Genomic DNA, 17,048 nt, shown 5'->3' on the forward strand with positions numbered 1-17,048 from the left:
GCGTCTTTGTAAACCCAGAGTCTGTCTCACACAGTTGGGATGGTGGATCTGCACGCAGGGTCCTGAGCCAGACTGTCTGCCTGGATATCTCACAGTGCAATGCACAACAGTAGAAACCTGGGCTTCTGTTCAACCGCTCTGTGGCTCACTTAGGTCATCCGTAAAATGGGGACAACAAAGGGACCTGCCTTAAAGAGTTGTTAAGATGTAAATGAGCAAATAGATAGCCCTGCTCAATAAAAGCCAATAGTTTTTAATATTATTCTCTTTATTGGAACAGCATGAAAGTGAAGAGAATAAGGCTCCCGTGACAATGAACATAACTGTATACTTATCCAAAGAACATGAAAACACTAAGTGGAAAAGAAAATTCACCTCTAAGTTCATTGCAGCATTATTGGCAACAGCCAAGACTTGGAAGCAACCTAAATGCCCATCAACAGATGAACGGATAAAGAAGTTGTGGTATATATAACAAGGGAATGCTACTCCTCCATTAAAAAAAAGACAGAATCATGCCATGCAACAACATGGATGGACCTTGAGGGCATAATGCTAAGCAAAATAAATCAGATGGACAAAGACAATTCCCATCTGCCTTTGCTCATATGTGAAAGATAAACACACAAACACATAGACAAGCAGAACTGATTGATGGTTACCAGAAGGGAAGGGTGTGAGGGAAGGCAAAAGGAGAGAAGGAGCACATATGTCTGATGATTGCTGACAACTAGAATTTTGGTGGTGAATACGTTGCAGTCTATACAGAAGTCTGAACACCTGATCACCTGTGCACCCGAAATTACTAAATGTTAGAAACCAATGTGACCTCAATAAATTTTATAAAGAAAGAAATTAACCATAGCATTCAAAGAACACCTTGTTCACATTTTTTCTTATGAGCATTTGACCCAAATGTTCATTCCAGGAATCTGGAGGTGATGTGCTAAAGTACAGGATGACAAATAAATGTCATGATTCTGGAGATGAAACGATTTATTTCTGTCTCATATTAAAACAAAATTTAGACTGCTGCCATGCAAATGGCCCCTGTTTGTATCAATTGTTCTTCTCCTTGTGAGCATGTTAACATGGCAAGCTGCATCAGCTTCACACTGACCTTAGAAAAGCAGGGAAAATAAAGGACCAGCTGCACGGGGACATGAGAGGTAACAAGGAGGACCTTGGCCAAGGTACAGCCTTTAGGGGAAGGCAATGGATTCCTGTTCTCTATGTACTGCTGCAAAATATTATCAGTATCTCTCTAAACTGAGAATTTGAGTTATTTTCCTAGTTATGCAAACTAACTACTAATGAAATCAATAGGTTGAACAGCCCTTTTAGAAATTTAAATAAAAAACGTAAGCTTTGTAATTGTTTACATTTGAGTGGGCCTTAAAGACTATTCAACATCCAAAAGAAGGAAGAGGGTTATTTCTGGGTGAGTGTAGCTTGGAGCATGAGAGATAGTTGGATTTTACCTTTATTCTCATTAGTACTAGAAAGGCACCTCCATGAATTTCATATGAGCCAACGATTGCCAATGATGGCAGGTCCACCATGTTTTCTGCAAGTGAAAAGGAAGTACAGGAACAGAACAATAGCATTTTTTTCCTCATAAATATTGATGTTCATGAAGGTGACACTTAGCCTGGTTAAGAAATCAAAAGTTGATTTACTTGAAATACCAACCGCACCAAGCAATGGGAGGTGACAACAGAGAGGTATATATTCAGGATCTTACCAGTCACCACACACAGGCTTACAGGCTCCCTGCCCACCTCTGCTTCCTCCAGGAACACAGGTAAGAGCTTCCAGCTGCTCCAGCTTAACAGCATGAATCATTTTTGAAAATAATAACGATGTCTTTTATATCATGCATCTATTCATTCTGTTTGATTGTATTTTACTTCTTCTGCTAGGGCAAATTGAAACATCTTCTTCATCTGATTTATCCTTTACCTAATGTAATAATTTCTGATGAAGCAAATGCTTATTTAGGAACAGATGTGGTGGAGGGAAGTGTGTCTGACACCCATGGGGCCTTGAAGGAAAAAGCAGAGCAGTGCGTCATGGGAGCTGGCTGGATGTGATCCACATGGATCATGGTCTTACTATCTATTATAGAACATTTTCTACCCAGACCTAGTACAACTGGCAATGAAAGAAACATGAAGACGTTCCATTAATTTTTCACAAAAGTTTTTTTAAATAGTAATTTTGATGATCTTTTAATCACAAAATGTATATATGTACATTAAAAACAGCTTGAAAAGTAAAACAACGGAAAACTTTACCTGTGAGATTCCCACAAGCAAAATATGTCATTTCTTCTAAGAAAATTTCATTACAGACTAAGCTTCTCTTCAGTAAACTCATTATCCAATGAACCTGATGCTTTTGCAGGAGTTCCAGATCACACCAAGGCCGCCATGAATTCACTCAGTGAAGCAAACACCCACTTCGCACTTGATCTGTTCCAACAGTTCAAAAAATCAAAGAAGGACAACATCTTCTATTCCCCTCTCAGCATCACATCAGCATTAGCCATGATGTACTTAGGGGCCCAAGGAAACACTGCGCTCCAAATGGGCAAGGTAGGTGTCAGTTCCCTTTACATTCACCTGTTTAGACTGATTTCTCTGTTGGCATCTGTGCAGATCCTCATAGATCTGCTGCCCCCAGAGGTAGCACAGGAGACTGAGCAAGCATTCCCATAACTGGATGAGCACAGGGCTGTGGGGGGGCATGTGCCCTCCCCTAGTGCTCTGCTCCATCTGCTTCCCCATGCTTAGATTCCCTTTGGGAGCTGGGATCAACTCCTACAATTGCCCAATAACAAGAGGCGGAGTTTAAATGCCAGAACACTTGCAGAAGTGATGCACTGACTTAAATCCATGGGAAACATCTTCACATGATTCCTCGGCCTTGATTGAATGATAAATCAGTATTCTTTACAGTGAATGGTGATCAACCAGTTCAGCTGTAGCTTTTCAACGAGCAAACGCTTACACTGAAGTTTTCTTTATTCTTTTTCCTTCATTTTTCATTGTTTTTTTTTTTATTTTGGGTTGGTTTGGAAGTTCCTTCTGTTTATTAGTTTGGGTTTATTTCTGGGTTTCTTTCCTTCTTTTTTTCTTCCTTTCTTGAAAATTTCCTAATGTGGACAGATCTTTTGAGTAAAGTTTTCTTGTCACACTTCCCTTCTCTTCCAGGTCCTTCACTTTAATGACGTCACAGACAACACAAGAGGAAGCCCTACAACAGCTCAGGTGAGTCACAGAGCACTCGGGTGTAGAAGGAGAAACACATATCCAAGAGGGTCAGGGTTTAAACTGGGAACTTCAGTGAAAAGTTCATTTTTAGGGGAAATTTTGGGCAAAATATACTGGAGAAGCAGAGCTGTTTCTCATGTCATATTACATACTTACTTATTTCATATTTTTGTTTCCTGAGAGATCAGCATTTGCTTAAGAGCATGGAGTCTGGAACTGGAACACTAGCTTCAAATTCCTGCTCTGCTGTTCATGAACAGGAGACATGTGCAGGCACAACTGCTCTGAGACACACTGATCTCATGCCAGTAAACTAGCAATAGTGAAAGATCTGCCTCCATACATGCCAACATCACAACAGTGCTTGGGTTACAGGAAACCCTAATAAATGTTATGTGTTATTATTACAGAACAGAAATAATTATAGTAATCACAATAATGTTGATAAAATAATATGATTTTAATTAACTCATAAATGGGATTAACAAGACTAAGTACACATCCAAGTACATTTTGAGAAATAATTGTATGACATACATAGTTTATAGCCTTAATGGTCCAAAAGCTTTAGCTAACAAATGGAAGCTTCTGGGTTCAGACAGACCTAGGTTCAAAAATCGGCTCTACCTCCTTGTGTCTCTTCGGATAGGTTATTTAATTCTCTGAACTTTCTTGTTTTCCTCTGACTTGGGCTAAAGACTTAGAGACACCAATGTAAAGCCTTAGCAGTGTATCAGGCACACATTCTTCCTGCACTTGGAGTATGACAATCATGAGTGCAGAGACATAGATCACAGCCAACAAGTCTTACAAGAGAATCCCACTTAGGAGTGTACAGGGCTTCATGTCATAACATCATTGAAATACACAAATTCAACATTTTCATACCTTGATGGCAGTTACAATGAAAATGGTTCTAACCCATAAGGAGCTAAGTTTAGCTGGTAAGCTTGACCTAACCATATGTACCAATTAGAAAACAATCCAATGATAGAATGGCACTGCATCTGTAGTTCAAAAGGGAAAATATTCTATTATTTAGAGCAGATACAAAGAATCTCCTGGAAGAGAGTGAATGTAAAACTTCTGAAGAACATTTGAGATAAAGTACACATGTAGCATGGAAGAACAACAAACGTCATCCAAGGGACTGACAAACTTTAGGTATACATCTAACAGACTTATGTGGGCTTAGTACTTACATTGACAGAGAATGCAATGAGCTCACTTTTTGGTGTTTGAAGGTTGAAAAGTTGGGAAATGTACATCGCCAATTTCAAAAGCTTCTGACTGAGCTAAAGAAACCCACTGATGCCTATGAGCTGAGCATCGCCAACAGGCTCTATGGAGAAAAGAAGTTTCAGTTTCTTCAGGTAAGTTTCACCGGCCTGCCACACCTTTAATCTGCATCCTAGGGTCTCTGTCTCCCAATCACCAAATAGAGGAGAGTGAACAGATGAGCCTGGGTGAGCCCCATGGGGAGCATTTACCCAGGGTGCAAGACTCCGTTGCCACAACTACACCCAAAGGAATGTCCTAGAGCCTGACCATCCACCAAGAAAGTGTGGGTTTAGGGATGACTTTATGACCAATGAGCAGGTTCAGTAGCAGACTAAGTCAGGGGATGCCCCTAATGACCTGACGCCATTCAGTCACATAGCACAATAACCCAGGAAATGTATGGTTAATGGTATACTGACAGGATGGGCAGGCTTGATGAGTCTCTGAGGAAAGCTGGGGAAGTACCAAGGAATACTGAATGCCCAGGATGGAAGATAGAAGCAAAGGTCAGAACCTTAAGAGTTGATATTACTGAAGAGGAGTCCCAGAAGCACACCATCTCCTTCAGAGCAACAAGCTTTGCAGTTTGCAACCCACAGCCCCTTCTGCTCCTGCCTTTGTCAGATGGCATTGCTTTTCAGAGACCTCAATCTTGTGCCAGCCTGTACTTCCCTTACACGTTACCCACAGGCACCAGTCTTAAAATACGCACGGGTAAAAAAAAGTAGATTTCTTCAGGGTCTGGGTCCCTGTTTCATATTTTGTCAAGTTTTAAAGTAACTAACTTGGGAATACATAGTTAATAATAATTTACTCAATTCCTCCTTTCTTCCTTCCCATGTCAAAGGAATACATAGATAAAGTTAAAAAATTTTACCTCGCCAGCGTGGAATCTGCTGATTTTGGAAATGCTGCAGAAGAAAGTCGTAAGAAGATTAATTCCTGGGTGGAAAGCCAAACAAATGGTAGAGTATGGGAGATCACCCATAAAGAAACACATTGAGTCTCCACTGTGCATGAACCCTGTGCTGGACACTGTGTGGGGTGCCAGGAGAGGAAAATGAGACGACTTTGCAGAGGATGGCGGGGCACTGCAGATGGAATGTTCCAAGTAAATGTGGAGAGAAACAAAGGGAACCCAGGAGGGTCACAGCACCGGCTATGTGGAAACACAGGAGATCTGTGTTTGCTCATGGCCATGGATGGCTATCTTTGTCAATCCCAAGTCTCTGATCAGAGCCATTCTTACATTCACATCCTTTACTTTAAATCAGAGCCTTAACTTCTGTATATAGCTCCTAAGGGAAACATCAGAAAGGGTTCCCATCTCCTTTGTTAATTGGCAAACAAGCAGCTCTCCTATAAACTCCCCTCCTTGCCAGCTGCAGCTGGAGCTGCCTGCCCATTTCTCCATCCCCCCATTCTGCAGAGACTTCCTCAGCTGTCTTCCCCATCCAGGGCAGAGAGCTTGACTCACTCTCCATCCTATGAACCCCTATCCTACCCCCCACTCCCATTAGAATCCAAACCTATAGCTATTCAAAGTGAAGAAGGAAGAGGAAGACACCACAGGGAGTAGCGTCTCACAGCACAGGGTATGTGTTTCAGATAATAGAGTTCATGCCGTTTGTCCTAAAGAACAATCTATGTCTACTTCCTCTAAGTAGTGGGTCCAAAGTCAAAAAAGCAGAAAGGAAAGGACAGAGGGAGGAGTAAGCATCTTTCAGACAAACCACTTGTACTTTCACGACAGACCTTTGTTTTTCTTTCTTTTTCAGGAAAAATCAAGGATCTGTTTCCCGACGGCTCGCTCATCTCCGCCATTCTGGTTCTGGTGAACGCAGTCTATTTCAAAGGGCAATGGGACGAGAAATTTGATAAAAAAAGAACTGTGGAGGAAAAATTTTGGCTGAACAAGGTGTTGTCTATAATTTATTTATGATAATGTAGTTATACCTGGAATGTTAATTTAAACTCATATTTGATAGAAGGTACAGCTGCAGGTAGAAAACAGAATTTGTCATGGGTGTATTTTCTTGTTTCATTTTTTTTAACTTTATTTAGTTGGGACTACTTGAAGAGACTCTTCTCTCTAATTCACAAATTTCCCAGATCATCTCATAGAAAGAGGATGTGTTTGGTATCTCAACAGTATTATCTTTCTTTGACTTATGCCTCACTTGGCATTTGTTACTGCAGGATACCAGCAAATCCGTGCAGATGATGAGACAAACCAGTTTCTTTAATTTTACTGAAGTGGAGGACATGCAGGCCAAGATCCTGGAAGTACCATACAATGGCAAAGATCTAAGCATGATGTTGCTGCTGCCAAATGAAGTGGATGGTCTGAAGAAGGTAATAGCTTCTGCCGCCAATTCTTCCTTCTTTTGCCTAATTTCCTAGTAACACAATGCCTGTATGCATTGTTCGTGGAAGCAGGCTCACAGGTGGTGGCTGGCAGAGCTCAAGTACAGAGTACATCATTCCTTCTCTGCATATAGCCTAAAAGAGAATTGTTAAGGAGAACCTGACAACATGTCGCATTCTAACAAGTAAATAGCCTATGCATTGCAGTGTGATATGAAAGAATATATAGAAAATCTTAACATGACAGGTTCCATTAATATTCTGAGGAAACTATGAAATGTCAGTTCAGAAAAAGATATATCTAGGCATACACATTATATTTTGCAACCAGGAGAACCCCTGGTATATTCCAGTGTACTCATTTGAAGACAAGGAAATTAACACTCATATGTAGGTGAAAATGGAAATCTTTGCAAGCTTACTCATAAACAAAATAAGAAAATTAAAACAACAAAGCATACAGTAGACAAATAGAATTATCTTGATCCATACTTTTCAATTTAGAAGTATTCTGTCCCTAGGAGTTCAAAAGTCATTTGGAGCCTAATTGATGGAAGTTAAAAAAAGGAATTATGGAATTTCTCTCCTAGCACTGCGATAATAGTTAGAGTTATTATGTAAAAATACCAATAACAGTATCTGGCATATTAAGGCCATTCCAAAAATGGCCATCTGCAATTATTATGATAGTCAATGATGCTGCTGAAGCTGCAGTGAACCTATCACATTCAAAATATATATTGTGGTAACTCTGGAAATTGGTGATCCTCAGGAAAGTAATACAGCAACATATGTGAAGGACCATTACAATATTCATACGCCAACTCATCAATCCTGGTTATCAATGACATCAGGAAGCCCAGTCCTGGGGTTTGATCCTAAGTTAACTAATGTAAACAAGGGAAAAGCTTTTGGATAGAAGTGGCTCAAAATAATGAAAAATTTAAAACAAGGAACAATGCTGCATCTTCGTATTACCAATGGTTTAGCTTAGGGACTGACACACAGCGAATGCTTAAAAAATATTAAGTAATATTCAATATATACATTGAATATCAATTTAATACTAGTACTATGTAACAATTTAAACATGATTAGAGAAATATATATCTATTATATTAGAAAGTTTACAAACAGGTCAAGCAAGAAAAAGGATTAAAAATAATGTGTACACTAGAACTGCACAATGTAAAAACTTAGGTACACAAAAGACATTAAAAAGTGTATTTGAAAATGAAGCATGCAATAGGCTGGAAGCATAAGGAATGCAGATATGCAATTCATCTCTTACAAAATAATTTTATTTAGTGATTCTGTTGCTGTATATATGGCCATACGTATACACATATGTATATATATACGTTTAAACATGCATATATTTAGTGTACATATATACAGAGAAATAACACAATCATGAATATATACATATACTTATTTTACTGTATAATGTATATTCATGATTGTGTTATTTTAACCTCCTTGGATTAAATCTAACAAACTGAATATTCTGTAATTATATTTACTATTAAAACAAAGGCTTTCCACGTGATTCAATCCAATGTTACAGTTGTGTTTGATGTCCACCGAGGATCATGTGAACCGTTGCATTTTTCCATTTTTATAGCTTGAAGATAAACTCACCACTGAGAAATTAATAGAGTGGACAAGCTCACAGAATATGAGAGAGAGCCTAGTGAATTTACATTTACCTCGGTTCAAAGTGGAAGAGAGCTATGACCTCAAGGACACGATGATATCCCTGGGGATGCTGGATGCCTTCAGTCCGCAGGGCGCCGACTTCTCTGGCATGACTGGGAGCCGAGGTCTCGCAGTGTCTAAAATCCTACACAAGTCCTTTGTGGAGGTGAATGAGGAGGGCACAGAGGCTGCAGCTGCTACTGGCATAGTAACTAAATTTTCATCACCGCCAATTTACAGTTTCCACTGTGATCACCCTTTCCTGTTCTTCATCAAGCACAATAAGACCAACAGCATCCTCTTCTTGGGCAGAGTCTCTTCCCCTTAGAGGCAATTAGCCTGTTACTAATTTAGGGGCAAGTTCACAGTTGTTCCAGGACATTGATTGCTGGAAATAACAGGTTCTCTTTAGCTCTTTTTCCTTTCCAATCTCACAATCATCACTGAGAATGTAATGGTTGGACTAACATGTCTATCTCTCCCTTTCTACTAACACATATAAAACCTACTTCATTTCCCCGTGATGATTCCCTTTGGGACAAAATGTTCAAGATAAAGTAAAAGGATATTTCAACACTCTAACTTATCCAAATTTGAAATGTCATATCTGCTATTTCAAAAATTACAACCACTATTCAAACTTATTAACCTAGACACCGAAATTTATTTGATTTTGGTGATAGCTGGGACCTTGAATTTCCAAATTTTTTGATTTTATGAAAGACATTATCAATAAAACAAGGACATTCATACTATTTGGTGCTTTTTTTGGTTTTTCTTCTCAAGAAAGTGCAAGTGGCCCACCACACATAGGAGAGATAATTTAGAAATATATTATCATATAAAAAGAAAATTCAAAATAGAAGTAGTGCATGATGAGGTTGGAGAGGTAGGCTCATCCCAAAACATGAAAGGCTTTGTAGCCCACATTAAGAACTTCCTATTTTATCTTAAAATGAGTGGAAAGCCATCATAGCTTTTGTTCATTTGCCCTCCAAAGTGGAGAATGAGATCATCATATAAATCTTTAAATTATATCTCTGGCTATTATGGTGTAAATGGAGGAGAAGAAACCACAGTGTAGATACAGTGAGATTAGAGTAAACCATTAGAATGTCAAGAGTGGAGATGGAGAGAAACAGATATTTGTGAGGATTATTTGGAAGCAAAATCCACAGAATTCTGCCAACACATTATCTATGGCAGAAATGAGAGACAGAAGCCAAGAATGATGCCCCAAGTTTCTGGCCTAACCAATTTGTTGGATGGAAGAAGATTTTGTTTTGGAGAGAAGAGAAGATCTCAGGTTGAGGGTTATACTTGTTGAGTTTTCATTTCTTTTGAGATGTCCAAATGGAGTTGTCTAGTAAGCACTTTAAATGAGGCTAGAGCTAGATGCAGGATATGATCTGAAGCTCTAAATTTGTGATGCTCAATATAAAAGTTTTAGAGTTACTGAATAAATATGGTAACTCTAGAACTTAGTTAAAAAAAAAAAAAGGTGGCTAAAGTCAAGAATGAGATCCGAGAGAGAGTATAAGGTGATAAGAAAGGAGGGCCTGGCACTGACCTTGAAGTATGTCAATATATAAAGGTTAGGAATTGACAAAATTTATTTTCTGGAACACAGTTTTCCTTAGGGGACTGTATTCATTCCAAATCCTTCCCAGTCAATACAGAATCCCAGCTTATTTCATAAGCCTTGAATTTTGGAGGACTGGAGCAAGGTTGAAATTTTCTTCATCAGAATTCGACAGCCAAAGAACAGAGAAGAAGAAGGAGATGTTTCACCATGTACGTGTGAGATTTGACCAAGCGAACTGACAGACTGGCAACAGAATGGGTAACATGAGTAAATCATGCAGTGAATGGGCTGGGAACAGAAGGCAAGGCACGAGGCAGGTGCCTTGATGAACTGAAAGGCAGTCAAGTAGTTAACGAGATTAAACAACAGAAATGATGGGAATGAGGTTGTGAGAATTATCAAAGGATTAGAAGTTTGGCCCAGTGTAAGTGTATTTTAAAATCGAAAATTGTAGGTAATAAATAAGCTCAGAGTGTCACTATGGGTGTGAATTCATTTCTAATTGGTCAATGAAGTTGAAACTGGTATAGATTTTTGGGGAGTTTGAAGAACTGATTGTTAGAATGCCTTTAGACCAAAACTTTCAACTACTTGTTATTTCAGTTGGGTTTTCAAAAGGAACTTTATAGAAGCCAACAAGTTAAGACAAAGGCTCATAGGCATTTGATTCGCATCGAGTAGAGGAGATGGCTGACATCTAGTTCTGAGAACTGAAAAGCTTTGCGTACATTCTAGGGGGGTCAGAGAGACAACTACCCCTGCATTGTGGCCATATGTAAGAGACATTCAAATCTTGTAACTTTTTTTAAAGTGACAGACTGTAATTTATTTAATAAAACAGAATACAATGAGTCCATACTGATATAAAATAACTAAATAATTAAAGTTTTTTAAAAAGTGGATATTTATGTGCTTTCGATGTCCCTCACCACAGAATACCTCTTACACCTATTACAGTGGCCAAAATTTAAATTTAAATTAAAAAGAGTGGCCATGTCAAGTGCTGGAGAGAATGTGGAGCACCAAGAACTCTCACACACTACTGGTGGGAATGCAAAGGGTGCAACCACTTGGGAAAATACTTTGGGAATTTCTTATAAAATTAAACCTTTACTTACCGTATGATCCAGCAAATCCACTCCTTCATATTTACCCAAGAGAATTGAAAACACGTGCCCATAAATGCACCACTGTACCAAAGTTCATAGTAGCTTTATTCACACTGGACAAACACTGGAAATATATCAAATTTGCATCATCAGGCGGCTGGATAAACAAACAATGGGATGGAATAGTACTCAGCAATGGAAAAGAAGAAACTACTGAATCCTGCAGCAACATGCATGAACCTCTAAAACACTATTCTGCGCAAAAGGAGCTGGACAGAAAGGGCACAGATTATATAAGTCCACATATATGAGGTTCAACCTGTGGTGACAGAAAGCTGATTAGTGCTTTCCTGGGGCTGGAGTGTGGGAGGAAATTGATTGTAACAGAGTCCACGAGAAATTTCTGGTTGAGATGAATGCTCTACAGCTTGATTAGGTGGTGGTTACAAAGGTGTTTATATTTGTCAAAAGTCATTGACATGTACACTTAAAACATGTGAATTTGGTTTTATGTAAATTATGTCTCAATAAAGTAGACAGGAGAGGAGGTAGAGAATGGTAAGAAAGACACATAGTTACTTTGCCACTGGAAATATCTGAGTGAAGAACACTTCTTAATTAAATATAGTTTTAAGAGCAACTCCATTCTTATCAACTTCTGGCCAGTCATTTAAGCCTATTTAATAATATGCCAATATCCTTGTCATATGGAACAAGAAACTTCATGAAACTGTAAATTTAAAAACACAATTCTGAAAAGAATTTAAGATAAAATAAAATTCTGTCATTTGGGGGCCGGCTCCGTGGCCGAGTGGTTAAGTTCGTGCGCTCCACTGCGGCGGCCCAGGGTTCAGATCCTGGGCGCGAATATGGCACTGATCGTCAGGCCACGTTGAGGCGGCGTCCCACATCCCACAACTAGAAGGACGTGCAACTAAGATATACAACTGTGTACGGGGGGGTGGGGGGGTGGGTTGGGGAGATAAAAGCAGGAGAAAAAAAAAGATTGGCAACAGTTGTTAGCCCAGGTGCCAATCTTTGAGAAAAAAAAAAAATTCTGCCATTTGTAATCTACCAAGTTGCCTTTACGGACCATCAAGAGTTAAAAAGATAACTATATTTAAATTTTAGTTTGAGATGAAAAAGAGTTGAACAAGAAAATTCATGTCCAGATAATTTTCCATTAAATGTCATTGAATAAAATATGATATTTAGAGTTATTTCTGTGTCAGTTTTTGGTACAATTTTCAATAGCCAAACATGAAAGACAAACCATTTATATCATATAAATGGAAGATAGACACCTTCTTCCCTTGGGAAACAATCCTCTTTTGGGAAAAGCCCTCAATGTATAATCTGGTCAGCTCAATCAGAACACGGCTCTGTCAGAATTATTTCTATTGTATATCTTGACTGCACACACATGGTCAACAACTACATGATGAATGAATGATTGAGTCATTCCCCATAAGTCACACGGGAGCCTATCATTCCTCCTGTAAGAATTCATTTATGTTTCTGTTATAAAAGACATCATAAACATCCAAAAAATGCATGATCAGCCTCACTGTGTATAGTGTAGTGTAGGCCATTCAAGAAACAACTATTCTGCGCCCATTACATGCAATAAAGGATTAAGCAGTGGGTTCTCAGATATAGTGTGACAAAAAAGACAAATAAACCAAGCATCCTGAAGACCAGAATAGAGGAACCAAATTTGGAGCACAAGCAGGCCAGAACTGGGAAAAATGCCCTAATGTTGATGGTCAAGACAGACTTCAAGGGCTGGAACAAGAGCAGCAGTATGGATGCAACATATATGTGGAAGTACCTGAGATGAGTCAGAAAAGAGCTGAGCGGGTGGGCAGTCAGAAAACTAGAAATCCACAAAACCTAAGGATCCCATAAAAGAGGCAAACTCAGAAATTCAGGAGGACATCTAGCAATAGACACAAGGGACCGGAACTCACTGAGGGTCCTGCCCTCCCAAGTGGCTGTGTGTGTGTGTGCGTGTGTGAGTGTGATTCCACAGAAGATAAGGCTATCCCAGGACATAGGAACCCAGGGCCAGGCCCTTCCTATCTAGAATCTTAACATCTAAGACTATATTGTCTCTGTTGCTGATAATTATCTGCCCAGATGGGTGGAAACCAGAAACACTCAAATCCCAATATATTGCCTAAGATAATGTATGTTTCATTTGAGATTAAGAATGCAATTGCTTTCTCCTTAAGAAATTTTTTACCTATATTTTTGTCTAACAATATTTTTAAGAAAAACAAAAACTTGCATTTTTTTAGTACACTCTAGTCAGACATTGATCAGACGAAAGTGAAATTCACCTTTAGATAAACTGCACATGACAAATGAAGCAACGTCTGCATTTTCACCTCCCTGCAGTGCTGTTGATGCCCATTCCAGGGGTGGCACATCAGTGACCCCAGAGGCAATGCGGAAGCAGCTACTGCACAGGATCCTGGAGTCCCTCTACTTCCAACACTAGGGATTTCCACATCCCAACACCCATAACCCATGCACCACAACATCCCTGATCCCTTATTCTCCAGAGCACATCCTGGATTGCACTAATGGTGATGCTGGGGAGGTCATCTTCTCCATCCCAAGCCTCCCTCCTCCAAATACACATCTGCATAAATACGGACAGTTAGATAAGTGCTCAGAGGTCCTGGGACCTTCTGCTGACCCCCAGAGGCGGGGCATGGAAAAGAAACTTGTATATATGTCCCTTTCAAAAACAGTTATTCTGCTGACACCTCCTTCAGTGACAGGCCTTGTGTGTGACAATGACATGAAATTGTCTTGGAGATGCAGAATGCATCAAAACTATAGGATCATAAATGAATATTTTCAAAAACCAGAGGATTTGTCTGTGCAAGCTTAGGAGCCAGAACTTTTGAAAACCTTTGATGGGCTTAATACACACATTGGTGTACAGCTTCCTGGAACACTCATTCCAAATACTGACATAGAGACATGAATCAAAGAGGGAGAAAAATGTCTCTCTGATCTGGAATCCACCAACATTTTGGGACTGATAAAATAACAACTCAGATTCTAATATGGTAGCTAAGGAAAGATGCCTACGATTTGGTTGCCAAGCAAAGTTAGAGGATGCTGCTGTTGATGACGATGATGATGATGACATGAAGGTGGTGGTGGTATGATGATGGTGATGGCAAAGAAAATGGCAGCTTACACAAACTGGATGTATACCTTGTTCCACAGTCTTTGATAAGCACATATTCTATTTATCCTCATAATAGCTCAATAAAGTAGAACTTTAATAAAACCCATTTTTAAAGGGAAGAAATTGAAGCTCAGAAAGTTGACCTAACTGCCAAGGCCATATATCTATTCCCAAAGCCCAGATTTACATTCAGTTTGTCTGACACTAAGGCTGGCACATAGGAGGAGGATTTAGACATGGACATGAACAAAATTGGTTTTTGTTACTGTAGTTGTTGGCCTTAACTCCCTCTTTATGTCTGAATTAATTATTTCCCATTATAATTAGGTAGGATCATATCATAGAGAGTAGCCACCAAAATAATGTTAGAAGTGATAGTAAAGATCATGTATACAATTCTCTTCATTTAAGCAATAAAGAAACAAAATTCCAAAGGCATTAATTGTCATCCTTGAGATAATAATTAGGTCAGGGCAGAGCTGGGATAGAAACTCCAGCTTCCTGACTCCAGGCCTGGTGTTCTTCCCCTTCCTTCCTTCCCTCGACCAGATTGATCAATTTAATGTTACATGTCACACTGCCCACTCAGGCACTGATCTGTCACCCTCAGAAAGCACTGACTGCACAGGCTGGGGGTACCCATTCCCAGATCACTGCCCTTTGGCCATGATCAACAAGCGCACTGCTGATTGCACTGCAGTTCATGCCTCACAGATTATGTGGGAGCTACACATTTCCACTTTCTTTAGGATAAAATTGATAAGCTGCCATGAGATGCCTTTTCCTTGCTCCCCCAAAAAGGTGATGGATAAAACACTGGATATAAGATGTGGGGGAACCAGGAACTAATCACACTTTTGAGCACTTGCATTTCCAAAGTTGATGTAATGCTGAGCATGCAAAGATGACTACGGTTAGAGATGGAGACTCATATAAACAGAAAACATCAATACAATAGAGTTAGTAGTACAAATGAGGTTCATGAAGCACTCTGAAGACGGAACTGAGTGGGATAGTTTGGGAGGCACAGAAAATGCTTCCTGGAGGAGGGTTTCATGTGACTCAAACCCAGAAGTGTCTGCTTTACATATTTCAAATCCAGGATGTTAATGTATTGATTTATAAAGAGCACCATACCATAAATTATGTCAAGTTACCCCTGGAAACTCCTTCCTATTGTTTAAGTTCACACATAAAGCTGTAGATGAGAAACTTGCTTAGTCAATGAAAGAAAAGAAAAAATCAAAATGGGATTTCCAGCATGAAGATGGCTCTGTATATCAGTATCTTTCTCCCTCTTCTCCTTTTCAAATCGCAATAAACAAATAAAAAATAAAAATATTTCTGTAAATTCCTTTTTCACTGAAGTTCGGAGGCAGCTATAATTCCGAGTCTTACGATTCATGGCAAGGTTGCCAAAGGTGAAAGTAGCTGGAGGTGAGCAGGAGGCCCTGGAGGAAGAGAAGAGAAAAGCAAGAAGAGAGACAAGAGGGCTCAGCAGCAGCAGATTTCAGAAAGTTCAGCAAAAATACATGTCTTACAGGAAAGAACTTCACCCTGAATACAGAAAACACCACGTTTTCTCTGGAAATTACTTGCACAGGACCTGAGCACACCAGGTTGGCAGCAGGCAGCTTCCTGGACCTGATCTGCCTCAGGAGCATGGAGGAAGTGGGTCACCCATGGACTCACACAACTTCCAGCTTCAGCTGTGATGGAGAAAGCTGGAATAGTGCTGCTCCACTCTAACAGAAAAATTGGGGTAATACTCAAATTCTTGAAACCATCAGAAGGCCACGGTCCTGAGATCACCACCCAGCCTGAAATCTAAGGGAAAACAAGTCCCTCCAAGAAGAGACAGATTGAGCGCCGACTTGCCTGGGGCAGAACACAGCAGAACACAGGACCCCAGACAAGTGTTGATGATCAAGTGCAGATAGCACAAGCGTTTAAAACCCTGGGAGCTGCAGACACAAGGCGAGTTGATGCCCACTCACTCTTCTCCAGAAGTTCTTTGGGTGTTGAAGAGAAAGACCAGGGGCAGGGCACCCTCAGCGGTGTAGGTCCAGAGAAAGGAAGGGACGGCCAAGGCAGAAAAGGGAAGAAGCCACGCCTGATTCTTCTCCCCAAGAAACAAATGTCCCGAGTGGATGAGACAGGGCAGTAACCCTGTCACTGCCAAAGCAGAGGAGAAGACTCACGTGACTGGGTAAGGGGAAAAGTAAACACCCTCTTCTCCTGGGGGGTGCAATCCTGTCCCAGGCCCCGACCATGAGAGATTTCCTTCCTCTGGGGAAAGACAGAAACCACTCCCCCTGCTTCCCTTCAACCCAGGCTAGTCCTGCAAGCTCCAAGCAGGCAGAAAGGCCCCCTCTGAGGTCAAGTGCATAAAGAAGGCTGAAAGTTGAGGGTGGAGCAAGAACATGGGGAAAACCTTCCAGAAATCAGGCCTCTACCCTACACGAGGTAAGGCTAAGGAAGCCCTTAACAACGTACATAATTCATGATTCTGTCCTTAAACATAT

General features: G+C 40.1%; 1 protein-coding gene across 1 annotated transcript; it reads left to right on the forward strand.

Annotated features, from left to right (window-relative positions):
• The first annotated feature begins 1,732 nt into the window (after window positions 1-1,732).
• LOC124244811 (serpin B3-like) lies at window positions 1,733-9,376 on the forward strand. The gene is made up of 8 exons (XM_046671707.1): window positions 1,733-1,804; window positions 2,407-2,597; window positions 3,216-3,272; window positions 4,520-4,648; window positions 5,404-5,521; window positions 6,335-6,474; window positions 6,756-6,911; window positions 8,548-9,376. Exons 2-8 carry the CDS (start codon window positions 2,433-2,435, stop codon window positions 8,947-8,949), a joined length of 1,167 nt encoding a protein of 388 aa, XP_046527663.1. The 5' UTR covers window positions 1,733-1,804; window positions 2,407-2,432; the 3' UTR covers window positions 8,950-9,376.
• The last annotated feature ends 7,672 nt before the right edge of the window (window positions 9,377-17,048 follow it).

Source organism: Equus quagga, chromosome 9 (genome assembly GCF_021613505.1).
Source record: "Equus quagga isolate Etosha38 chromosome 9, UCLA_HA_Equagga_1.0, whole genome shotgun sequence".
Taxonomy (NCBI): domain Eukaryota; kingdom Metazoa; phylum Chordata; class Mammalia; order Perissodactyla; family Equidae; genus Equus; species Equus quagga.